The sequence below is a fragment of the Garra rufa genome, chromosome 14, assembly GCF_049309525.1.
Source record: "Garra rufa chromosome 14, GarRuf1.0, whole genome shotgun sequence".
In the NCBI taxonomy this organism is placed as follows: Eukaryota; Metazoa; Chordata; class Actinopteri; order Cypriniformes; family Cyprinidae; genus Garra; species Garra rufa.
Window position 1 is genome coordinate 23,539,163 of NC_133374.1, and position 24,433 is coordinate 23,563,595.

Consider the following 24,433-nt stretch of genomic DNA (forward strand, 5'->3'; position numbering starts at 1 on the left):
ACACTTGACCATGTTTTAATTGTTTTATTCTCTAATGCAACCTTTTTACACCGCAGTTGACCACCGTAATTGGTCAACAAAGTATTGATCGTTGTGTAAATATTGTCATACTAACAGTTGTCTGAATTTTTATCAGTTATATGACATTATCAAGATAAATTTGTTCTGACAGTTTAACTTTGAGTTTTTGTCATATTTTACCATTTTTTAAAATACAGCAAATAAACTGATAATGTGAGAAATGTTGAAGGTGTCTGAATACATTTTGGTTTGGCTGTATATTCTAGTTATTGGTACCTATTCCAGTTTGTCTAGTATCTGTTTAAATACTAGTGTCATAAGCACTAGTTACAAAATAGATGCTAGTTAATTTCAAGGGATAAATGTTAAAGCATGAATGGGGCTTATTTAGGCCCATTGAATAAGCCTTAAAAAGTAGTTCATGCTGTGATGTCATTAATATTGCACTTACCACCATCAGTAAGCTCTCTAAGTCTTTGTAAGGGATCAGTATTCTGACAGGTCACTGCTTATATAATGCAAATTAATCTTTCTCGAATTTGCATTTTCTGTTTCAGTGCATTTTCTTATTTTAGCCACTGACTGCTATGTTATGGTTGTGCCGGTGTGACCATGGACCACAAAACTAGTCATAAGGGTCCATTTGAGCAGCTGAAAGCTGAATAAATAAGCTTTCTATTGATGTATGGTTTGTTAGAATAGGACAATATTTGGACAAGATACAATTATTTGAAAATATGGAATGTGAAAGTGCAAAAAAAATCGAAATATTGAGAAAATCACCTTTAAAGTTGTCCTAATAAATGCATATTACTAAACACAAATTAGGTTTTGATATATTTATGGTAGGAAATTTACAAAATGTCTTCATGGAACATGATCTTTACTTAATATCCTAAAGATTTTTGGTATAAAAGAAAAATTGATAATTTTGACCAATACAATGTATTTTTGGCTATTGCTACAAATGTATATACTACTTAAGACTATCAGTCTTAATGATCCTATAATAAAAGTTTAGGTTTTGATGAGAGCATCTCACATTTGGATTAACAGAAAGCATGCTGGATAAACATGACGCATGAGGGCAGTTCAGAATGGCTGTTCATTGTAACGTAATGAGCTGAAATCCCATTAGAGCTCACTCTTGTATCCGGCAGTGCTCTTAGTCCCGCCCCCATGCCACCGGGGTCAGAACTAGGCCTGGTGTACCAGCTTTGCCACTGAGCCTGCATTATCTGCCCTGCGATTAGTTTGAGCGTCACGGAATGTGCTTTGATATTCATCAGGACACTTATATATTAAACGACCCATATATTTAGCACCATATATTTAGTGTGTGACTCACTTTTCGTGAGTCACTTCCCCTGGTCACCCCTTTTTGAGCTGGAGGTGTGACAAGTATAATGTGATTGTGAAGAACAAGGAGTACAAGCAGTGTCTTTATCTTGGTTTGGTGGAACGGGACGGTTCAAACGAAGTGTACTAGTTTAGCACATTGTAGCACATGGGACAGAATGCTGTGCTCCCGTTCATATTACACGCATTTGTTAAAGTCATAATTATATCCTCTGTACCTGAGTGGAAAAATGTTGACACAGGTCTGTGTCCGAGTACTAAAGTGTTTTTTTTAAACATAAGAAAGTAACAAGGAAAACCTCAACCAGCAGACATGTGTGGAATTATTTGTCTGGGAGTGTAAGAGACAAAGTTGACATAAAACAGAGATGGTATGAAGTCTAAACAGTACCTCACGGCTACATCTCACAGCTGAAACCAGCTACCAGAACTGTTTAACTAAAATGAATGTGGGTCAGTGTATGCTGATGACTGAAGGCTGCCAGTCTGGATGGTTTATCTGGATATTTTCTCCACATTTTCCTCTCACAGCGAGCTGTTATAAAAGCAGGATTAGTCTTCCCTCACCTCTGTAATGGGGAGAACGCCGAACAGAACACCGTGACCCACTTCCGCATTCTCCGGTCACCAGAGAAATAGAGGAAAAGAGGGTTATAGAGGAGGATTTGACGGTAGTGGTAGCAATTGCCAAAAATACATTGTATGGGTCAAAATTCTTGATTTTTCTTTTATGCCAAAAATCATTAGGATATTAAGATCATGTTCCATGAAGATATTTTGTGAACTTCCTATCAAAGCTTAATTTTTGATTAGAATTTGATGATTCCTAAGAACTTAATTTGAACAACTTTAAAAGCTATTTTCTCAATATTTAGATTTTTTTGCAAAATAGATTTTCAAATAGTTGTATCTTGGCCAAATATTGTCCTATTCTAACAAACCATACAATGGAAAACTTATTCAGCTTTCAGAAAAATTGACCCTTATGACTAGTTTTGTGGTCCAGGGTCACATTTGGGCAGGTGTTCTTAACCTTTAACAGGTTACTTCAGACTTTGCAAAGTCACTTTTCACCCTGAGACCAAATGATGCAAACTTATGAGAAGGTTATTAGCTGTAGGGTACATGTACCACTATATTGAGAAACGGCTACAAGCTGCTTTGGCAACAACAACAGCATCGTCTCATTTCACACAGCAGTGGATGTCTGCTTCAGAGTAAATCACAACAACCTAAAATAGACCTACGTTTTCTTGACATGCGGTAGGACATGTTTTCCTCATCTAGCGTTCATGTTGATTTCTCAGTTTTAGTACAGTATGATGTAGGATGTTGGTCTTTACAGATGGTGTCTTGGCGCCCGTGAGAAGATAGGGCCATCAGAGATGGCTGCTGGGATCAGTGTTGCCGTGACGATAAAAAAAAAATCAGCCAGTGAGCGGACATCCCATGTGAAAGGATGCTATTTTTGGCAACGTTGATATTACTCAGCAGAGTATGACAAACTGGGCTGGTGAGCCTTTTTTTCATGAAACGGGTGTTCAGCAAGCATTTTCCATGGAAGCATGGATTTTACTAATACCCAGTTAATGAGTTTGTTAAACATTTCTAGTGTGATATATACTGCCATGAACTGTTTGTTCCACAAATATTGACTGCTGTGCCGCTGAGGCGGTCGGGACAAATGTGGTCAGTGTGAACATCCTAGCCAGCACCAGGTAAGTTCGTCAGAGTTCCAGCACAGGGCGGATCACGTTTCCCCTCCCGTGCTTTGGCACGACAGAACATAGTGTCAGATTACTGGCCGGTCCGCTTTAGCACCTGTACCAAAACGCACATTACATGGAAACATAGACCTCGGTTTTCCTGGAACGACTGAGAAACCTGACTTTAGGTGTGGTCACATTTATCGATGCTTGCTGGAATTTTGACATGCTCATTTTATTTTTGTGTGAGGGCAAAAAAGTTCCTCACATAGATGTCATTGGTGTTTAAGTTAGTCTGAAAGTCACTTATGTGTGACTATTGACAATGGATTTTTTTTTATCGCACCTTAAAGGGAACCCCGGGTTTTAAGATTCCTATGGCTTATTATAACATAAATGATGTTTCCTACTGCAATATGTTTAGTAGAAACTAGAGCCCGACCGATAAAAGATTTTGAAGGCCGATACCGATACAAATATTTGTTGGTTTTAAAATCCGATATTCCGATATATCGGCCAATATTTTTTATTTATTTATTTAAATTTCAGAAATGCGCAACAAAACATTAACAGATTTCCCTAACATTAGTTATTTGTAGTTATTTATGAGTTTTAACTAACATAATATGATAATGCATTTTTAAAAGAAACTTTTCTTTTATTGTCACAACAGAACAGAGGAACATCCAAATATATTAAAGTTCTGATGAATAAAATGTATAAAAATACAAACTTAAAATATGAAACATAAAGTCCTTTGAACAAAAACACAAAAATAACAACAACCAAATCAAAGTTACCAGTTTTAAAAGACTTGGTTAGCTTCATAAAATAACTTTGAATAGGACTGAAGACAAATTCTGTTTAGTTCTGATTAATAACAACAACAGCAAAATATAAATTGCTAACAGTATATGAGGTAGTGTACTGAATCAGTCAATCCTCAATAGCTCCAGTCCAGCAGAGGCAGGTTTTAGTACAAGAATTGTTATTTGTAGTTATTTATGAGTATTCACTAAAATATTATTGTCACAACGGAACAGAGGAACATCAAAATATATTAAAGTTCTGATAAAAAAAAATGCATAAAAATAAGCTACCTTATAATTACAATGTCAGCTTGCTTATCCCTTTACCTGCACTTTTTAAATTCTTTCCACCAAGCTACATCAAACCATTTTTAATCATCAGTTGCTGCCTGCCTTCTAAAACCTACTATTTAGCGATCTAAATCCATTATGTGACTCGTTAATGCTGCGGCTGAACGACAGTCTGCAACGCACATTTGGCGTCATTGGATTTCACACACGTGTAAAAGAAAAGCGAACTTTTACGCACAAGCTACATTTGATACTTTTTCTCTATGTCTAAATGTTCACTCCTCGCAAGTCTAACTTACATTTTACAATCCAGGGACTGTAACTAGAGATATGCTAGTTATAAATACAGTAGTCATTACTTTATTTAGGCAGAATAATTTCGTTGTGGTTTCCAAGCTCATTAATGTTAACGTTAGTGGTCTTCCACTGATAGTGGCATTAGCTTCCACTTGTATTAAATTTAGCTCAAAAGGGAAATGTATATAAATAATCACAATTAATTTTGATTAATTACCCTTTATGACCCTTTGTCTGAGAGCAAGGTATTTTGCATTTGGGTATTCATCTACTAGGAATTCATGAAACTCTAATAGGTTACATGTGTATCAACATATAATATGCATCATCCTTTAGACCATCAAAATACGAATTCAGAGATACCAAACATGACCATGTGGTTATACTACACAATATATCTATCTATATCTATAGTAACACATGTACTAAAACATTACATAATACAAAATACAAGATACCTAAACAACAGTGATATACAGTCGTGGCCAAAAGTTTTGAGAATTACATAAATATTGGAAATTGGAAAAGTTGCTGCTTAAGTTTTTATAATAGCAATTTTTGCAATTTTAGCATATAGTCCAGAATGTTATGAAGAGTGATCAGATGAATTGCATAGGCTTTCTTTGCCATGAAAATGAACTTAATCCCGAAAAAACCTTTCCACTGCATTGTTAAGAAGGCTTCAGGGCGTCCAAGAAAGTCCAGCAAGCGCCAGGATGGTCTCCTAAAGAGGATTCAGCTGCGGGATCGGAGTGCCACCAGTGCAGAGCTTGCTCAGGAATGGCAGCAGGCAGGTGTGAGCGCATCTGCACGCACAGTGAGGCCAAGACTTTTGGAAGATGGCCTGGTGTCAAGAGGGGCAGCAAAGAAGCCACTTCTCTCCAAAAAAAAACATCAGGGACAGATTGATCTTCTGCAAAAAGTATGGTGAATGACCTGCTGAGGACTGGGGCAAAGTCATATTCTCCGATGAAGCCTCTTTTTGATTGTTTGGGGCATCTGGAAAAAGGCTTGTCCGGAGAAGAAAAAGTGAACGCTACCATCAGTCCTGTGTCATGCCAACAGTAAAGCATCCTGAGACCATTCAAGTGTGGGGTTGCTTCTCATCCATGGGAGTGGGCTCACTCACACTTTTGCCCAAAAACACAGCCATGAATAAAGAATGGTACCAAAACACCCTCCAACAGCAACTTCTTCCAACAATCCAACAACAGTTTGGTGAAGAACAATGCATTTTCCAGCACGATGGAGCACCGTGCCATAAGGCAACAGTGATAGCTAAGTGGATCGGGGACCAAAACGTTGAAATTTTGGGTCCATGGCCTGGAAACTCCCCAGATCTTAATCCCATTGAGAACTTGTGGTCAATCCTCAAGAGGCGGGTGGACAAACAAAAACCCACTAATTCTGACAAACTCCAAGTGATTATGAAAGAATGGGTTGCTATCAGTCAGGATTGGGCCCAGAAGTTGATTGAGAGCATGCCCAGTCGAATTGCAGAGGTCCTGAAAAAGAAGGACCAACACTGCAAATACTGACTCTTTGCATAAATGTCATTTAATTGTAGATAAAAGCCTTTGAAACGTATGAAGTGCTTGTAATTATATTTCAGTACATCACAGAAACAACTGAAACAAAGATCTAAAAGCAGTTGAGCAGCAACTTTGTGAAAACTAATATTTGTGTCATTCTCAAAACTCAAAACTTTTGGCCACGACTGTATGATTTGAGGATTTGTGTGTTCATTCATAGGAAGGTTTATCAGATAATTAATGAAAGAAGTCAGTTACTATTGCAGTCTGTTTAAGAGAGAGTTGGTTGGGGAAGTTACTCTTCACATACTTGTGAGTCGTAAAGTTTATCTGGTCTGGCAGAGGTGTCCTGGTCACTATAGCAACCGAAGGCCTTGTGGGCCATCTGAGACTTCCCGGCACCCACGGTGGTGGACTGGGTGAGGGGGGGTCTGTGATTGTTTGATACTCTAATGAACAATTGTGTGTTTGATTGGTCCAGACACTACACACTGATAGAGTTTGTAACTATTACTCTGATCGTCTTTGCCTTTACATTAATGGGAGGGTTTGTTTCATGCAGCCAAGAGATGTAGTAGATACCTGTCTTCCCGCGGGGGTATAAGTTACTTTTATGTGGGCTTTTGCGGGATGAAATAACATATATTCCTTTTGGAGCGGGCGGGCGCGGGACTAAAACATCCATCCCTTGCAGATCTCTAAGATTGAAGTTTGTCTTCAGTTTTTACAAAGCATAGCCACACTTTTGAGCACTTCGCGTGATCCATCTTGTAGACTGATGTTTACATTACCACACAAGGTCCTGGCAGATCACTAGATGAAAAAATGCACCCAAGAATTGATAAGAGAAATCGAATTTTATAAAAAGTATCCGATTCTTTATCTTAAGTGTCCAATTCCAGAATCGGAATCGATTTTCGATTCCCAACCCTACCATGAACACACTTCACCGATGATCTCACTCGCGGATAACTGGTTCTCTCTGCCAGACTCTGGCTGGATCAGCGGGTTGCAGGATGTGTGGCGCGTTATACACGAGTGTTGCCATCAGGGACTATGTGCCCTCTGGTGGACAAACTATACAACGCCAACACTCATGACATGGTTGAAGGGTGTTTCGTCTGTTTTTATTTTAGTTTTGAAATATTCATTTATCGGCCATTATAAATGCCGATACCGATAGTTTGGAAAATAATGTCGGTCTGCCGATAAATCGGTCGGGCTCTAGTAGAAACCCATGAAAGATTTATGGTATTTAAAAAATCCACATTGTTTTATACATATTTTGGACTATGTTGGGCGTCATTATTTCGATGATGTCAAATGGTTGCACTCAGTGAGCTACAAGCGCTACCTGTTGCCTCTGAATTCGCAATACAGAAAACAAAGTACTGATACAGTGCCACAATGTGCGGCTTTTGGTTGTAATTTTCAGTCGAAGGGCAACTAGAGAAGTGATGTAAGTCTTCACTGTTTTCCTTGCAATAAAAAAAGAATGGGAAGATGCCTGTGGAAGAGTAAAACTTACTAAACACCCATGTCTTTGTTCTGTCCACTGATTCCTTTGAGGCTTTTAGTAGACCACAGCTACTAAAAGAACTTACAAACGGCAGAGCCAAGAAAAGCTAGTTGCCAAACTGGCAGGATGTAAACATGCTAATGCTTGATATCCAGGGGCGTTTAGACTCCATGTTGGGAAAATCTATGGTACGGCATTTGGTTTAAGCTTCGTTTATATCCATCACCACCTGTAAGCTCTTTTAGTAGCTGTGGCATCTTATCAGTATTTTAGTTTTGCGGTAAAAATAGCAATGATACTGCCAGGAGCTCACCGAGGGCAACCATTTGACATCATCGAAATAATGGTGCCGCCCCAGTCCAAAATATGTATAAAATGATGTGGATTTTTTTTAAATAATGTAAATGAATGTTCAATGGGTTTTCTACTACATATTTCAGTAAGAGACATCATTTATATTACTTTAAGCCATACAAGGCCTATTACAAAGCTTACTTGAAATGTATGACTAGTCACTTATATCTAGCCTATAGCCTGTGCTAACATTTCATCTCCTCTCTGTTTTTCAGAACTCAAAGAGTGCCCAGGGCTTGGTGGGACTTCGTAATCTGGGAAATACAGTAAGTGTTTTAATGGGACATATTAGCTGCTCGTATAGATGAAGTATATACTTGTATTCAGTAGGTATTTACTGTCAACTTTTGGCTCAAACTATGGCATGACATCCGAGCTGGAAGGTGGTGCTGCTTGTGATGCAGAAACGACACTTCACCTCTAAAATGTGATTCCCATGTTCACACATACCAGGCAAATCAATTAAAAATCATATAACATATCTTCAGTGAAGTGTGTAAGATTTTGGCTGTTGACCGATGCCGTCATTCACACATATTTTTTGTCATATAGTGTATATATAGACCTCATACAACACATCCAACATGCTAGAAATAGATCAAAACTGTCAGATCTCACAATATCTGGTTAACACACCTAAGCGGCAAGCAGCAGAAATGTTTTCATATCGCTTTCACATTCCTCTGTCTATTTCCATTTGGCAAGATTATTTTCATGATGTCTCTTCGCTCTCGCACTCACTTAACTTGCTTTTGCCAAGCAACAGTATGTGTACAGTCCAAAAATAAACTCTTACACATTGCAGTCAAGTCTGCTGCTGTGAAACTCTAGAGTCTAGACTAATGTGTCGCTTGTTTTGTGGCTACCTTTGCTTTTCTGATTTTTGCTTAGTTAGCATGTACACGGTGTCATGTTTGTAGATAAATATTAATACGAATTTAATACATTTGGTCTAAAATCACATTTTATTTAAACAAAAATAATGTGTTTTTATCATGCTTATTGTCCTTTTTTGTCTATTTAGTGTTTAATTTGTGAGCTTAAAAAAAAGATTTATATTTTATTAAATAATCACTGTAATCATATAATTTATTCATTTTAATGAATTGAATTTTTTAAATTTGTAATCTAAAACTTATTTTCCTTTGTCTCTTTTCCTCGTTAGTGTTTTATGAACTCCATCCTCCAGTGTCTTAGCAACACACAGAGCCTGCGAGACTACTGTCTTCACAACTCCCACCGCCGAGACCTCAACAACAACAGTCGCACAAACACTGCTCTCATGGAAGGTGAGTGTGCTCGGCACCACACAACTCTTGCAGGTTTCACAGCGGTCACTGCCTCTCTGATAAACCGCAAACCTTACTGAAAGCCTCTCTTTGTCATGACTTCAGAGTTTGCCAAGCTTATCCAGACAATGTGGACTTCTTCAAGCAGTGAAGCCGTCAGCCCTTCTGAGTTCAAAACACAGATTCAGAGATACGCCCCCAGATTTGTAGGCTACAAGTAAGTCTCATCCTACACGCAGTTCATCCTATACACCTAGTACACACATTCTGTTCAAAGTGGCCATCTTAGTATCATAGCACAGGTTTTACAGAGACAAGCACCACTCAAGATTGAATAAAATATTAAAAAATATTAAATGGTATTAATTACTTAAAGTCAGAAGTTTACATACTCCTTGCAGAATTTGCAAAATGTTAATTATTTTAGCAAAATAAGAGGGATCATACAGAATGCATGTTAATTTTTATTTAGTACTGACCTGAATAAGATATTTCACATAAAAGACAGTTACATATAGTCCACAAGAGAAAATAATTAAAAAGTATACATTCACTTGATTCTTAATGCTGTCTTTACCATGATCCACAGCTGAGTTTTTTTTCTTTCCAACAATGACTGTATTATTTTGAGATCCAACTTTTCACACTGAGGACAACTGAGGGACCCATATGCAACTATTACAGAAGGTTCAAACGCTCACTGATGCTCCAGAAGGAAACATGATGCATTAAGAGCCAGGGGGTGAAAACTTTTGAACAGAATGAAAATGTGTGCATTTTTCTTATTTTGCCTAAATATCATATTTTTTTCATTTAGTACTGCCCTTCAGAAGCTACAGAAGATACTTACATGTTTCCCAGAAGACAAAATAAGTTACATTACCCAGATCTTCAAATTCAAAAAGTTTTCACCCCCTGCTCTTAATGTGTTGTGTTTTCTTCTGAAGCAACAGTGAGCGTCTGAACCTTCTGTAATAGTTGCATATGAGATATCTTATTGAAGTCAGTGCTTAATTAAAAAATAACATGCATTTTGTATGATCCCCCTTATTTTGGTAAGACAATTAACATGTTGCAGATTCTGCAAGGTGTATGCAAACTTTTGACTTTAACTGTACATGAATATAATTGCTTGATTATTAGTAGCTAGCTGTGGTTGTGTTTTGTATTGAGAAGTTTATGTTATCTCTCCAGTCAACAGGATGCTCAGGAGTTTCTGCGTTTCCTGTTAGACGGCCTGCACAACGAAGTGAACAGGGTCACGATTCGGCCGCGGGGAAATATGGAAGACTTTGATCACTTGCCGTAAGTACAGTATGCAGTCCTTTTTTCCTCAGGATCCTCAAAAGATATGTTGTGAGTGTAATTTTGTGATTTATATATGTTGTTAATTTTTTTAGTGATGAGGAAAAAGGAAAAAAGATGTGGGCTAAGTACTTAGAGAGAGAAGACAGCAAAATCGTAGGTAAGTGTACACAACACCTGTGATATTTAAGTATTATTTATATAAGCCTATAAGAGAATTTTTTTTAAAAGGTTTAGTTCGCCCAAAAATGCAAATTCTGTCATTAATTCCTTACCTAATGTCGTTCCAAACCCGTAAGACCTTCGTTCATCTTCAGAACACAAATTAAGATATTTTTGATGAAATCTGAGAGCTTTCTGACCCTGCATAGAAAGCAATGCAACTACCAAGTTCAAGGCCCAGAAAGGTAGTAAGGACTTTGTTAAAATAGTCCATGTGACACAGAAGAGAAAAATTGTTAAATACTGCAGGATGAGAAAGCGCTTGGATTTCATCAAAAATATCCTAGTTTGTGTTCAGAAGATGGACAAACGTCTTACGGGTTTGGAACGACATCAGGGTAATTAAAGACAGAATTTTCACTTCAGTTAACAATGTACACTGCAACATAGACAAATGAAAGAGCTTTAGGTTATCATTGTGCTCCATTACTAAGCATAATTCTGCTGTCTCTTTGTCTGTCCTCAGATTTGTTTGTAGGCCAGCTGAAGAGCTCTCTGACCTGCAGTGAATGTGGCTATTGTTCCACTGTGTTCGATCCTTTCTGGGATCTTTCCTTGCCTATCGCCAAGGTCAGTTCATAAACATGTGCATGTACATGCAGGCTTTATAATGCACACTTTGGACATTTGGAGAAATGAGTGGGTTTTAATGGTGTTCCTCTGCCTAGAAGGGCTATGGAGAGGTGAGCCTAATGGACTGCATGCGGCTGTTTACTAAAGAAGATGTGCTGGATGGGGACGAGAAGCCGGTAATTCATTTAATTCATTCTTGGCATTTCAAATATGTGGAAATTTATTTTGTACCAAAACATCTAATCTGTTCTCCTGTTTTGTTTTGTTTTGTTTTTGTTTTCATCCAGACATGTTACAGATGCAAAGCCAGAAGACGATGTACGAAGAAATTCACAGTTCAGAAGTTTCCTAAAATATTAGTTCTTCGTATCCTTTTCTAATGCTGTCTGATCTTTTCATGATTTTACTGGGAGCATCAGTGTGTTTGTTGACAGTAAGCACAGATAAGATCGTGGTGCTGTTTGTGTGTGCAGAAATGTGCTGATGGGTTAGGTTGAAGTGTGGAGTGACAGGTCTCTTTGAGGTCAGCAGTGTGCCGAGTCTCTTCTCCTTAACTGCTTCACTTGTTCAGATCTGAAGCGCTTCTCGGAAGCCCGTGTCAGAACCAGCAAACTGTCTACTTTTGTCAACTTCCCAATGAAAGACCTGGACCTCAGGGAGTTCGCCTCTGACAGAAGCAGTGAGTAAAGACCAAGAATCTGCCATTTCAGTCCTAGAGTGAAAGTGCAGCTGCACTTGGTTGTAGATCTTATTAAGAATGATTTATTCATGCACATGTTTTGTTTAAACAATGTTTTACCTTAGAATGTTTAATTAAAATATCATAACTGGATCTTCTGGTGAAATGTCTCTCTGGTGTATGTCAGACTTAAACCCCGCCTCTTTTTTACATTCAGATCTGGCTTTATCCAATCAACAAGTATATCACGATACTGGAAAAAAAAAAGATCTGTCGCTGCATGTTTTTCATGTTTCATAGAGCAGTTACAGTTGAGGTCAGAAGTTTACATACACCTTGCGGAATCTGCAAATGGTATTTTAACAAAATAAGAGGGATCATACAAACTGCATGTTATTTTTTATTTAGTAAGAGCCAAGGGGTTAAAACATTTTGGATTTGAAGATCAGAGTATATTTAATTTATTTTGTCTTCTGGGAAACATGTAAGTATATTTTGTAGCTTCTGAAGGGCAGTACTAAATAAAAATAGGGAAAATATACACATCTTCATTCTGTTCAAAAGTTTTCACCCCTGGATCTTAATGCATTGTTTTTCCTTCTGGAGCATCAGTGAGCATTTGAACCTTCTGTAATAGTTGCATATGAGTTCCTCAGTTGTCCCAATGTGAAAAGATGACAAAATCATACAGTCATTGTTGGAAAGGGTTCAAAAATGCAAAAGATGCTGGAAAGCCAAAAAAACTGTGGGACCTGAAGGATTTTTTTGTACACAGTATTAAGAATCAAGTGTATGTAAACTTTTGAACAGGGTCATTTTTATAAATTCAACTATTATTTTCTTGTGTGGACTATTGGTAAATGTATTTTATGTGAAATATCTTATTCAGTTAAGTATTAAATAAAAAAAAAATAACATGCATTTTGTAAGATCCCTCTTATTTTGATCAAATAATTAACATTTTGCAGATTCTGCAAGGTGTATGTAAACTTTTGACCTCAACTGTATATAGTAACATGCATTTATGTAGAGTGATTGCCTAGTCATCTACTGTTAATGAATTATGAAAATGTTTACTTTATGGTGTTTACATTGTAATGGGTGGTGATGTTGTAAAAGTGTATCTCCCTTATCTTTTTGAATAACCAGCTAGTAGTAATAAAATATACACATTTTAAAATAAGAGTACTAATGTATTTGGGGCCTATTATGAATAAAAGTACTGCATTTATGTATTTTTTTCTGGGTATTATTGGTATTTAGGATACACAATAAACTATATCTTGCATTTAGTTCAGCCCTGACTATTGATGCATCTTTCTGTTTCAGGTAGTGCAGTATATAACTTGTATGCAGTGTCCAATCACTCAGGCACGACTATGGGAGGCCACTACACAGCCTTCTGTTGCAATCCTGAAAACGGAGAATGGTACACGTATAATGACTCCAGGTACTTGCTTTACTTCCCTTCCTGCTCTTTTTTCCTTTTGCATGACTGAGTAGAGTGCCAGTAGATTTCCCAAAGGTATAAAGCATACATTAGCTTGCAGAGAAAAGTGATCCTGCCAGCAGAGCTCCATTCCACCTGCTAGCTGCTGTGATTTTTCTGTATCCCATCCTCCTCCTCCTTCACCTCCACCCTCACTCCTGCTCCTTCACCTCCCTCCCACTCACTCTTCCTTAAAATGCTTCCAATCTCACATCTTCATTGCTGCTAATCTCACACACACACACACACACACACACACACACACACACACACACACACACACACACACACTTGGATGTTATTTGGCTATTTTAAAGGATTGTTCATGTCTTTCTTCAGTTGAAATGAAATTAAGGTTTTTGAGGAAAACGTTCCAGGATTTTTCTCTATATAGCGAACTTCAGTGGTGGCCAAAGGGTTGAATTGCAGTTTCAAAATGAATGATTAATTGAAAAGTAATTGAAACTAAACTTTTTTTAAAACCATTCCTGCACTGCATCTCGTGGTTTTATCAGACACAAAGACGTGTTCTGTGTGAATGGCAAGTATAAGAACCTAGAGTAAATACACATATATAGAGTGACAGGACAAGATCAATGAGATGGTGCCATGCTCTGCCTCTTTTGTTTGCAAGAGATGCTGGTTATTTTCTATGGAAAAACTAGGAAACTTGCTTTTTACAATAAAACTGAAATGTGACTTTTTTTACACGACATCTTAATTTCAAACAAGCTTTGATTTCAGTTGTTCGAAATATTCAACAAATAACCATAACTAGTCTTTCAATTATTTTAAAATTACAAAGATAATAAATGCACTCTTTCACTAGAAACACAAAGTATTTTACACTACAACCCTTTAATGAACAATGAGGGCAAAAAAATGATAATAAAATATATATATATATATTATTTCTTTTTTTTTTTTACTCGTTAAATAATTGTAATCGAGGTAAAGCGTTCAATTAATCAAGGTTTTGATTTTAGGTCAAATCGCCCAGTCCTAGCTTCAAAAGGCTCTACACGATCCCAGCCGAGGAATAAGGGTCTTATCTAGCGAAACAATTCATTTTATTTTACCCACAAATGCTCTTCTTGCGCTAGCTCAACTTAACATATTATTTAATCACGTAAGCGAAAGTATCGACCCAGTGTTTACAAAGCGAACGTGTAAAGAAGGTCAAACGCCCTTAACAAAAAAGGTAAAACAACAATTTTGGACGATTTCGAAGTTGGGAGGAGAACTTTAGATGGAGTTTTCCGCCCTACCCTACCTATTTGAACCAAAGTACACAGATGAAAGTAGTTCACTTTCAGAACAAAAATTGACAGATAATGTACTCACCCCCTTGTCATCCAAGTTGTTCATGTCTTTCTTTCTTCAGTCGTAAGGAAATAGTTTTTAGCGGAAAACATTTCAGGATTTCTCTCCATATAATGGACTTCTATGGTGCCCCTGAGTTTGAACTTCCAAAATGCAGCGTCAAAGTGCTCTAAACGATCACAGCCGAGGAAAGAAGGGTCTTATCTAGCAAAACGATTGGTTATTTTCTAAAAAAAAAAAAAAAAAAAATACAATTGATATACTTTTTAACCTCAAATGCTCGTCTTGTCTAGCTCTGTGTGTACTCTGTGTAGAGATTAAGAAGTATATAAATTTTAAATGTTTTTAGAAAATAACTGATCGTTTCGCTAGATAAGACCTTTCTTCCTCGGCTGGGATCATTTATAGCCCTTTGAAGCTGCATTTTGGAAGTTCACACTTGGGGGCACCATAGAAGTCCATTATATGGAGAGAAATCCTGAAATGTTTTCCTCAAAAAACATAATTTCTTTACGACTGAAGAAAGAAAGACAAACATCTTGGATGACAAGGGGGTGAGTACATTATCTGTCAATTTTTGTTCTGAAAGTGAACTACTTGAAGAACTAACCGCGGATGACTTCTCCAACGTGATTACGCAATGCGTTAAGATGCACATGTGCATTGCAGAGCTAGTGCAAGGTTAAAAAGTGTATACTAGGGCTGGACAATATATCGAACGATATTGTGAGGCGCGTTTAGTCAATGAAGCCGGTACTTTGATTAGTAGTAAATCTCCATCACCTGTGTTCCGCTCAGGTTCCGCTGGAGCGGCAATTAATACACAGAGACGTAAATATCGCATTCCATATTAAGCTCGATATGGTGTAGCTTGTCAGAGATTTACGTCTCTGTGTATTAATTGCCGCTCCAGCGGAACCTGAGCGGAACACACGTGATGGAGATTTACTACTAATCAAAGTACCGGCTTCATTGACTAAACGCGCCTCACAATATCGTTCAATATATTGTCCAGCCCTAGTGTATACATTTTAATTTTTTTAGAAAAAGACATCGTTTTGCTAGATTAACACCCTTATTCCTCAGCTGGGATCATGTACAGCCCTTTGAAGCTGCATTGAAACTGTAATTTAGATCTTTAACCTGTTGGTCCCCATTGAAGTCCACTATATGGAGAAAAATCCTGGAATGTTTTCCTCAAAAACCTTAATTTCTTTTCCACTGAAGAAAGAAAGACATCAACATCTTGGATGACATGGTTGTGAGTAAATTATCAGGACATTTTTATTCTGAAAGTGAACTAATCCTTTAATCCTATATAATACCACTTCATTTATTACAAATTTTATTTTTAATTAAACGCAGCACAAGTTGAGCAATTTTTAGCTGCATGCTTATTTCAAGCTGCATGATTTGAGAATGATCCAAAGAGCATCTTGAGCTTCACAAACCTGACCATCTGCAATTTTTCATTTTCATTTTGCATCATGTTAAATTTTACTTTATTTACAGTCATAAATTAGATTTTTAATCCTACATTTTCAATCGAAAATAAATAGTCAACAAACAACGAGTGTGGGTTTCTTCTTCCAGAGTCACGCCAATGTCCGCCAGCCAAGTTCGCAGTAGTGACGCCTACGTGTTGTTCTACGAGCGGGCGGGACTCTGAAGACAGACTGTGGATAGAGATGAAGTGCAGGACTCGAAGCCTTTGGGCTGAAGACACATTACACACTATGCTGCTTCCTCTGGGCTGTCATGCAGAATGAACATCGCTCTCTGCTGGCCACCAGGAGAAGCGCACACAATGCCCTCTCACACTCCAGCACTGTGTTAAAGAGGCCCTCGCGCCTCTGTGTGTACGTGTGTGTGTTTGTGTGTCAGGGCAGCTCGTCATCAGGCAATAACCCAAGTGGCTCCGACTCAGAGCTCTGACGTCTCTCTCTATGCACTGCAACCAAACTCTCATCCCAATGCGCCTTCCTCTTGATCAAGAACGCCTCAATATTAAAAACTTTGATTGAAGTTTTGGATTTTCGTCATGGGTTTTTTTTTTAAAGTGTATGTCCTTCCAGATATCCTGGGAGATGAAGCGGTTTGAGGCGCCCCCTAGCGGGCCGTTGAGGAGTTACAGGAGGGCACTGTTAGAGTACACCTTGTTCTTTTCATCACCTCTAGCACCATCTTTCGTCCTGTTCACCCCCACCCGTCATCTTTTCTGTGTATGCTTTGTTCTCTCCTCCACTTTCTTTTCAACGTCCTGAGGGAGTCACGGGAGTTTGTTGTGAAAGTCTGTGGTGGTGAGAGAACGGCGTGTGGCGTGACTTTTTTTCAGTGTGGCTGCTACTGATCTTTGAAATGCTGTGAATGGAAATGTGGTCGGAAGGATAAGAGGACGGGAGGAGAGATGATGCTGACAGTATATGGATCCTTGATCTCATGCCATTGAACAACATGGAAAGAATGTTTTGCAAAAGAAAATCTGTATATTTTTATATATGATGCAATATAGAGAATGTACTATATACAGTGGTGCTGAAAATGACCCATTACTGTTGTCAGTTAATTTAACAGAGGTAAGAGAACGGCATCTATTTATGCTTACAGGTCAGGATGTGATATGAGTCACACGATGGCAGTCAAAGTAAAATATATATATATATATATATATGTATGTATGAATAAATTTTAGAAGAATGAACTGTTACAATCCTCTCACGAGTTTCTGTTTTGTCGCTTGTCATATGAATGAAAAGATTGGAAAATAGGGCTTGAGAATTTAGCATTTATTTGCTATTAAATATTATGAAAACTGTTTTATTTGCTGTTTTTATAACCCTGTTACCAAATCTTAGGACACCCTGGATTGAGTGTGTGTGTGTGTGTGTGTAAATCTTTACATTATGGTAAAAAGGTCCATTTGTTATCTATATTTAATGTATTAACTTACAATGAGCAATAGATTGTTGTTCATTAATGTTAATAATACAACTGTTTATTGTTAGTACGTGTTAGCTCAGGTCCATTAAATAACAACATTAACTATGATTAATAAATGCTGTAGAAGTATTTTTCATTGTTAGTTTTTGTTAGCTAATGTTGACAAATGGAACCAGTCAAAAGTTTTTGAACAGTAAGATTTTTAATGTTTTTAAGAAGTCTCTTCTTCTCACCTAGCCTGCATGTATTTGATCCAAAGTAGAACAAAAACAGAAACATTTTGAAATGTTAATATATATTAATATATTTGAATATATTTTAAAATGTAAATTATTCCTGTGATCAAAACTAAATTTTCAGCATCATTACTACAGTCACATGATCCTTCAGAAATCATTCTAATATGTTGATTTGCTGTTCAAGAAACATGTTTTATTATTATTATTATTATTATTATTATCAATACTTAAAACAATTGAGTACATCAGGATTCTTTGATCAATAGAAAGATCTAAAAATCAGCATTTATCTGAAATTAAAACCTTTTGTAACATTATACACTAGACCAGGGATCCTCAAATCTGGCCCACAAGATCCATTTTCCTGAAGAGTTTAGCTCTAACCCTAATCAAACACACTTTAGCATGCTAATCAAGGTCTTCAGGATCATTAGAGAATCACAGGTGAGTTTGATTAGGGTTGGAGCTAAACTCTGAAGCGCATTGGCCCTCCAGGGTAAGATTTGAAGAACCCTGCACTAGACCAGTGTTTCTCAACTCCAGTCCTCGGGACCCACTGCTCTGCACATTTTGTATGTCTTCCTCATTTAAGGCACCTGATTTTGATCATCAGCTCATTAGTAGAAAGATTCATGAACTGAACTGAGTGTGTCAGACTCAGAAACATACAAAATGTGCAGAGCAGTGGGTCCCGAGGACTGGAGTTGAGAAACACTGCACTAGACCATTCAAAAGCTTGGGAGTCAGTCTCATTTTTATTTATTTATTTGTATTTTTAAAGAAGTTATAGAAATTAAAACTTTTATTTAGTAAAGATGCTTTAAATTGATTTTTATGCTTTTATAATGTTACAAAAGATTTCTATTTCAGATAAATGCTGTTTTCTGAACTTTTTTTATTTATCAAAGAGAGGAAAATAAATTCTACTCAGCTGTTTGCAACAATAATAAATGTTTTTGAGCAGCAAATCAGCAGAATGATTTCTGAAGGACTGGAGTAATGATGCTGAAAAATCAGCTTTGAATTCACAGGAATAAATTACATTTTAAAATATATTCAAATAGAAAACATTAAATAGTTATTTTAAATATATTTATATATAGTATGAATATTTCAAAATTTAGCTGTTTTTGCTGTACTTTGAATCAAATAAATGCAGGCTTGGTGAGCAGAAAACATATATATGTATGTATATATATATATATATATATATACATACATATAAGATGGCAAAATAGGTAACAGGGTTGCAAATTTAGCCTAAATTATGCGGTCTTTCAGTCGGGGTTAGCTAGTTTGAAAGCATTCAGTCTCATAACTGTAAAGAAAAGTTTGAAATTTTTATTATTGAAATACTTTGGATAACAGCACTGAATGGTTGCAGACAAGTACAGTCCAGTATATGTGAATACAGTTTTTTAAGATTTATACCTTCATGGTATTTATTAATATTTAGAGTTTCTTATTTTCATAGTTATTTTTAAGCTTCAGTAATTTTGTTAATTTAAGCTTTTGTTTGATTAGTTTTAATGTTTGTTATTTTATTTATTTAGTTTATTCAGTTTTAGTTTGAATAGTTGAATAGTTTCAAAGTTCACTTCTCAGTTCTGTGGAAGTCATTTAGATTGATTGTTAGATTGTGACGCACGCATTTTAACAGGAAAGGGTCAGTCAAGTCAGTTTAGTTATTAAAACATTAGTGTAATAAGGATTCAGATGGCTGTGTGGTTATTTTCTCAGATGGGGTACAAACTTGGGTCCCATGTTTTTTGGAATAGTTTTTGTAAGTTATATAAGCTTTTATCTAATATTAAAAAAACTTAGCATGGTAACTTAATCTTTTTTCTCTCACATACCTTACCATAAAGGAGACCTATTATGCTATTATGTAATATAATTCTCAGGTGTCCCCAGAATGTGTCTGTGAAGTTTCAGCTCAAAAATCCCCACAGATCATTTATTATATCATTTTGAAAATACCTATTTTGACTGGAAGCAGAAAAACACATGAGCAATGCAAATGAGCAGACGCTTCCCGGCCCCTTTTCCAGAATAGGGCGGTGCCTTTACAGCTAGTACCTCAAATACTCTGCCAAAAAACATCTGTTTGGTGTTTATTAGCATGTCTGTCTCACTGAAATCATGCGTTTTAAACTTAAACCATATTAGTTTAAACCTCTGATACTCTGATCTGTTTTCTAAGCGCACACAGCTAAAGCACGCACACAGAAAGTGGCTGTCACATGGCATGTGAGTACAAAACTAAGTTCTCTTTCATGTATTATAGCGCTTAAACTCTCAAATACCCACAAGTTTACAGTGGTGTGAAAAAGTGTTGGCCCCCTTACTGGTTTTTTTATTTTTTTGCACGTTTGTCACACTTTGTTTCAGATCATCAAACAAATTTAAATATTAATTAAATAAGATAACACAAGTAAACACAGCATGCAGTTTTTAAATGAAGGGTTGTTTTATGAAGGGAAAACAAAATCCAAACCCACATGGCCCTGTGTGAAAAAGTGTCAAAACATAACTGTGGTTTATCACACCTGAGTTCAGTTTCTCTAGCCACACCCAGGCCTGATTACTGCCACACCTGTTCACAATCAAGAAATCAGTTAAATAGGACCTGCCGGACAAAGTGAAGTAGACCAAAAGATCCTCAAAAGCTACACATCATGTTGAGATCCAAAGAGATTCAGGAACAAATGAGAAAGTAAGTAATTGAGATTTATCAGTCTGGAAAAGCTTTGGGACTCCAGCGAACCACAGTGAGAGCCATTATCCACAAATGGTGAATACATGGAACAGTAGTGAACCTTCCCAGGAGTGGCCTGCCGACCAAAATTACCCCAAGAGCGCAGCGACGACTCATCCAAGAGGTCACAAAAGACCCCACAACAACATCTAAAGAACTGCAGGCGTCTTATGCCTCAGTTAAGGTCAGTTATGGTGACTCCACCATAAGAAAGAGACTGGGCAAAAATGGCTGAGTTCCAAGATGAAAACTGCTGCTGAGCAAAAAGAACCTAAAGGCTCATCTCAGTTTTGCCAGAACGCATCTTGATGATCCCCAAGACTTTTGGGAAAATACTCTGATGAGTATGAGACAATGAGACTGATGAGACAAAAGTTGAGCTTTTTGGAAGGTGTGTGCCCCATTACATCTGGTGTAAAAGTAACACAGCATTTCAGAAAAAGAACATCATACCAATAGTAAAATATGGTGATGGTAGTGTGATGGTCTGAGGCTGTTTTGCTGCTTCTGGACCTGGAAGACTTGCTGTGATAAATGGAACCATGAATTCTCCTGTCTACCAAAAAATCCTGAAGGACAATGTCCGGCCATCTGTTCGTGACCTCAAGCTGAAGCGAACTTGGGTTCTGCAGCAGGACAATGATCCAAAACACACCAGCAAATCCACCTCTGAATGGCTGAAGAAAAACAAAATTAATACTTTGGAGTGGCCTAGTCAAAGTCCTGACCTGAATCCTATTGAGATGCTGTGGCATGACCTTAACAAAGTGGTTCATGCTCGAAAACCCTTCAATGTGGCTGAATTACAACAATTCTGCCAAGATGAGTGGGCAAAAGGTCCTGCACAGCGCTGTAACAGACTCATTGCAAGTTATCGCAAACACTTGATTGCAGTTGTTGCTGCTAAGGGTGGCCCAACCAGTTATTAAGTTTAGGGGGCAAACACTTCACACAGGGCCATGTGGGTTTGGATTTTGTTTTCCCTTCATAATAAAAAACTTCATTCAAAAACTGCATGTTGCGTTTACTTGTGTTATCTCTGATTAAAATTTAAATTTGTTTGATGATCTGAAACATTAAAGTGTGACAAACATGCAAAATAAAAAATCAGGAAGGGGGCCAACACCTTTTCACACCACTGTATGTTTAAAACACAGGAGTTACAAAAACAGTCAGTTATGTCCATGAGGGTAAACCATGGCGCTAGAATTGGTACACCATAGTCACTTGCAAAAACAAAATGGTGGCATCATTATGAATGTGAATAAAGGCTTTCTAACTTTTTTGGACCAGAAGAAGTGCCTAGGATTCCTTTCTTCTAATAATTTCTTTTACAATGATTTAAACATCATTTGATCAGATGAAGTGAAAATTATGACAATGCAGTAATTGTTAAATACAGTCAATAAGGTCAAGACCTCTGAGGTGGCGCAGACCAAAATCAATAGTTTCAAGATATATGAGAGGAAACTATTAACTTACCATGCTAAGTTACTTTTATATCAGATAAAAGTTTATATAGCTTATATATCTAATAACTATACCTTTACAGAACAGAAGTATTTGTACCTTTATTGCTTTCCAAAAGCATTTTTGTACCCCTGTGGAAATACTACCCAGCACTTCTGAATTCTAATTAGGCTAATGCTTTTATAGCTAAACTGACCTGACTGACCCTTCCCTGTCAAAACATGTGCGTCACAATCTAAATGACTTCCACAGAACTGAGAAGTGAACTTTGATTCGTAGAAAACAGAGTTTATTGTGTGTTAAATAAACTGTTAAACAAACCGTTAAGCGGATATATGTGACAAAAAGTAAAGAGTGGCTTACTGTGGAGGAGGACTGAAGAATGGCAGTGAGGACTGAGACAGCGTATGGTAAGTGGATGGATATTCTATATTTGAATTCAATCTGTGCATTATATGACTTTTGACAAAGTAGGTGTGGTTAAAAGTAAAGCCTTATGACTTACCTTTGATTTGACATGGTTGTCAATCCAGAGGGTGCTTCTCTGATGGGCCTCGTGTTGCTGGGTCGAAGACATGCTGGTAAGAGCTCTCTGGGAGACCTCATCCTCGGACGCAGTGAGTTTGATCCCGGGAAGAAGACGACTCGGTGTGTGAGGAGATTCGGCTGGGTGGATGGTGTGAGGCTTGCTGTGGTAGACACTCCAGGCTGGAGTCTCTTTGGTTTGGCTGACGCCAGATTGGTGAAACAAGAGATCCTGCGCGGTGTGATGTTGGCCCCTCCTGGGTACCATGTATTTCTCCTCGTTATCCCGGTGGATTCTTTCAGTAAGCGGGATGGACGCGCTATGGAGAAATATCTGGGTGTTCTTGGGGACATGGTGTGGTCGCACACTCTGGTGATCTTCACGTGGGGTGACGAGTTAAGAGGCAGGAGTATTGAAAAGCATATTCAAAAGGCAGGTGAACATTTGCAGGGGATCCTGAGGAAGTGTGGCCACAGGTACCATGTTGTGAACAATAAATGTCCTGAAGACTTTACTCAGGTCACTGAGCTGCTTAACATTTTAAAGCAAATGTGTGCCTGGACTGGTTGAACATAGAGAATAAATCTATGTGTTTATGTAATATGTGACCCTGGACCACAAAACCAGTCTTAAATAGCACGGGTATATTTGTAGCAATAGCCAAAAATACATTGTATGGGTCAAAATTATTGATTTTTCTTTTAGGCCAAAAATCATTAAGATATTAACTAAAGATCATGTTTTTTTAATAAAGATATTTTGTAAATTTCCTACAGTAAATATTTCAACTTCATTTGGACAACTTTAAAGGCGATTATTTTGATTTATTTGCACCCTCAGATTCCAGATTTTCTAATAGTTTCTAATAGTAACTCATCTTAATATTGTCCTATCATAACAAACCATACATACAGAAAACTCAATTTAAAAAAAAATTACCTTTATGACAAATTTTGTGGTCCAAGATCACATATGAGATTTTTAGGTTCATTATAGAGCTATTCATTCTTTCAGCTGACTTTTACAAAGATATGACAGATGCTAAAAAGACATTGACAGTGATACCCAAAGGAATGTAGTATTTGTTATAGCAAATATTTTTTCTAAAATTTTGTGTCAGCTTCTGGTCATCACATAGACTATGTTTATTTAATTATGAATGTTAGCACTTATAATACAGTACAGTTTTGAGTTTTGCCGTTCTGTCTATTTGGTGCTGGCTGTGCATTGAGTCTTCACGTCATTTTTTTCGCGATTATTAATGTTGTTATTATTATTATTAAAGTAATATTGTATTTTCTACTTGCTCTCCTTTGCATTATTCATTTTACGGTGTAAATGTACGTTGCATAATGTGCCCAGGGATATACATAATAAAATAATATAATACTAAACAAGACAAGAGTCCGATTAATGGCTTTATTCCATTTGGATCTGGATTACGTTGCTGTATTGAGTTTATGCATCATCCGGACTCAGAATTGTTTAATTTAATCTTGGGAAAATGTGCATTTGGATATAAATGCTGTCATAATTTACCATGATGTAGTGATTCGAGGGAAATGACTGAGTAAATTGAGAAAATACGCTTAAATATACCGGAGATTGAGAACAGAAACTATAGCTGGCGCTATGTTGCGCATATTATATTGACGAGTCAGCTGTCCGAGTGCCCATATAAATCACAAACAAGTAAAAGTGTTGTTTCTTTGTTGATTATATAATAACAACT

General features: G+C 37.2%; 2 protein-coding genes across 8 annotated transcripts in view; both read left to right on the forward strand.

The window, feature by feature from the left end:
• The window catches only part of usp2a (ubiquitin specific peptidase 2a), a 39,839-nt gene extending 22,020 nt beyond the window's left edge, over positions 1–17,819 (forward strand). For 4 of the 7 annotated variants that reach the window (XM_073817551.1, XM_073817550.1, XM_073817552.1 and 1 more), the window contains exons 4-14: positions 8,104–8,154; positions 9,054–9,177; positions 9,283–9,394; positions 10,372–10,482; positions 10,578–10,642; positions 11,171–11,274; positions 11,373–11,453; positions 11,565–11,643; positions 11,849–11,956; positions 13,286–13,406; positions 16,362–17,819. In XM_073817551.1, coding sequence (XP_073673652.1) covers positions 8,104–8,154; positions 9,054–9,177; positions 9,283–9,394; positions 10,372–10,482; positions 10,578–10,642; positions 11,171–11,274; positions 11,373–11,453; positions 11,565–11,643; positions 11,849–11,956; positions 13,286–13,406; positions 16,362–16,437 — 1,032 coding nt within the window. In that variant the 3' untranslated portion in view covers positions 16,438–17,819. The remainder of the gene's footprint in view (positions 1–8,103; positions 8,155–9,053; positions 9,178–9,282; positions 9,395–10,371; positions 10,483–10,577; positions 10,643–11,170; positions 11,275–11,372; positions 11,454–11,564; positions 11,644–11,848; positions 11,957–13,285; positions 13,407–16,361) is intronic. The other 3 variants (XM_073817553.1, XM_073817554.1, XM_073817555.1) reach the window with 3 other exon arrangements.
• Positions 17,820–22,142: 4,323 nt separating this feature from the next.
• On the forward strand, positions 22,143–23,947 carry LOC141284198 (GTPase IMAP family member 9). The gene has a single exon (XM_073817208.1). The coding sequence runs from the start codon at positions 22,693–22,695 to the stop codon at positions 23,269–23,271; it is 579 nt and encodes a 192-aa protein (XP_073673309.1). The 5' UTR covers positions 22,143–22,692; the 3' UTR covers positions 23,272–23,947.
• The last annotated feature ends 486 nt before the right edge of the window (positions 23,948–24,433 follow it).

What these genes read in the sequence shown, in the direction of transcription:
- LOC141284198 (XM_073817208.1), top strand. Translation starts at nt 22,693, where the DNA reads ATGGTTGTCAATCCAGAGGGTGCTTCTCTGATGGGCCTCGTGTTGCTG.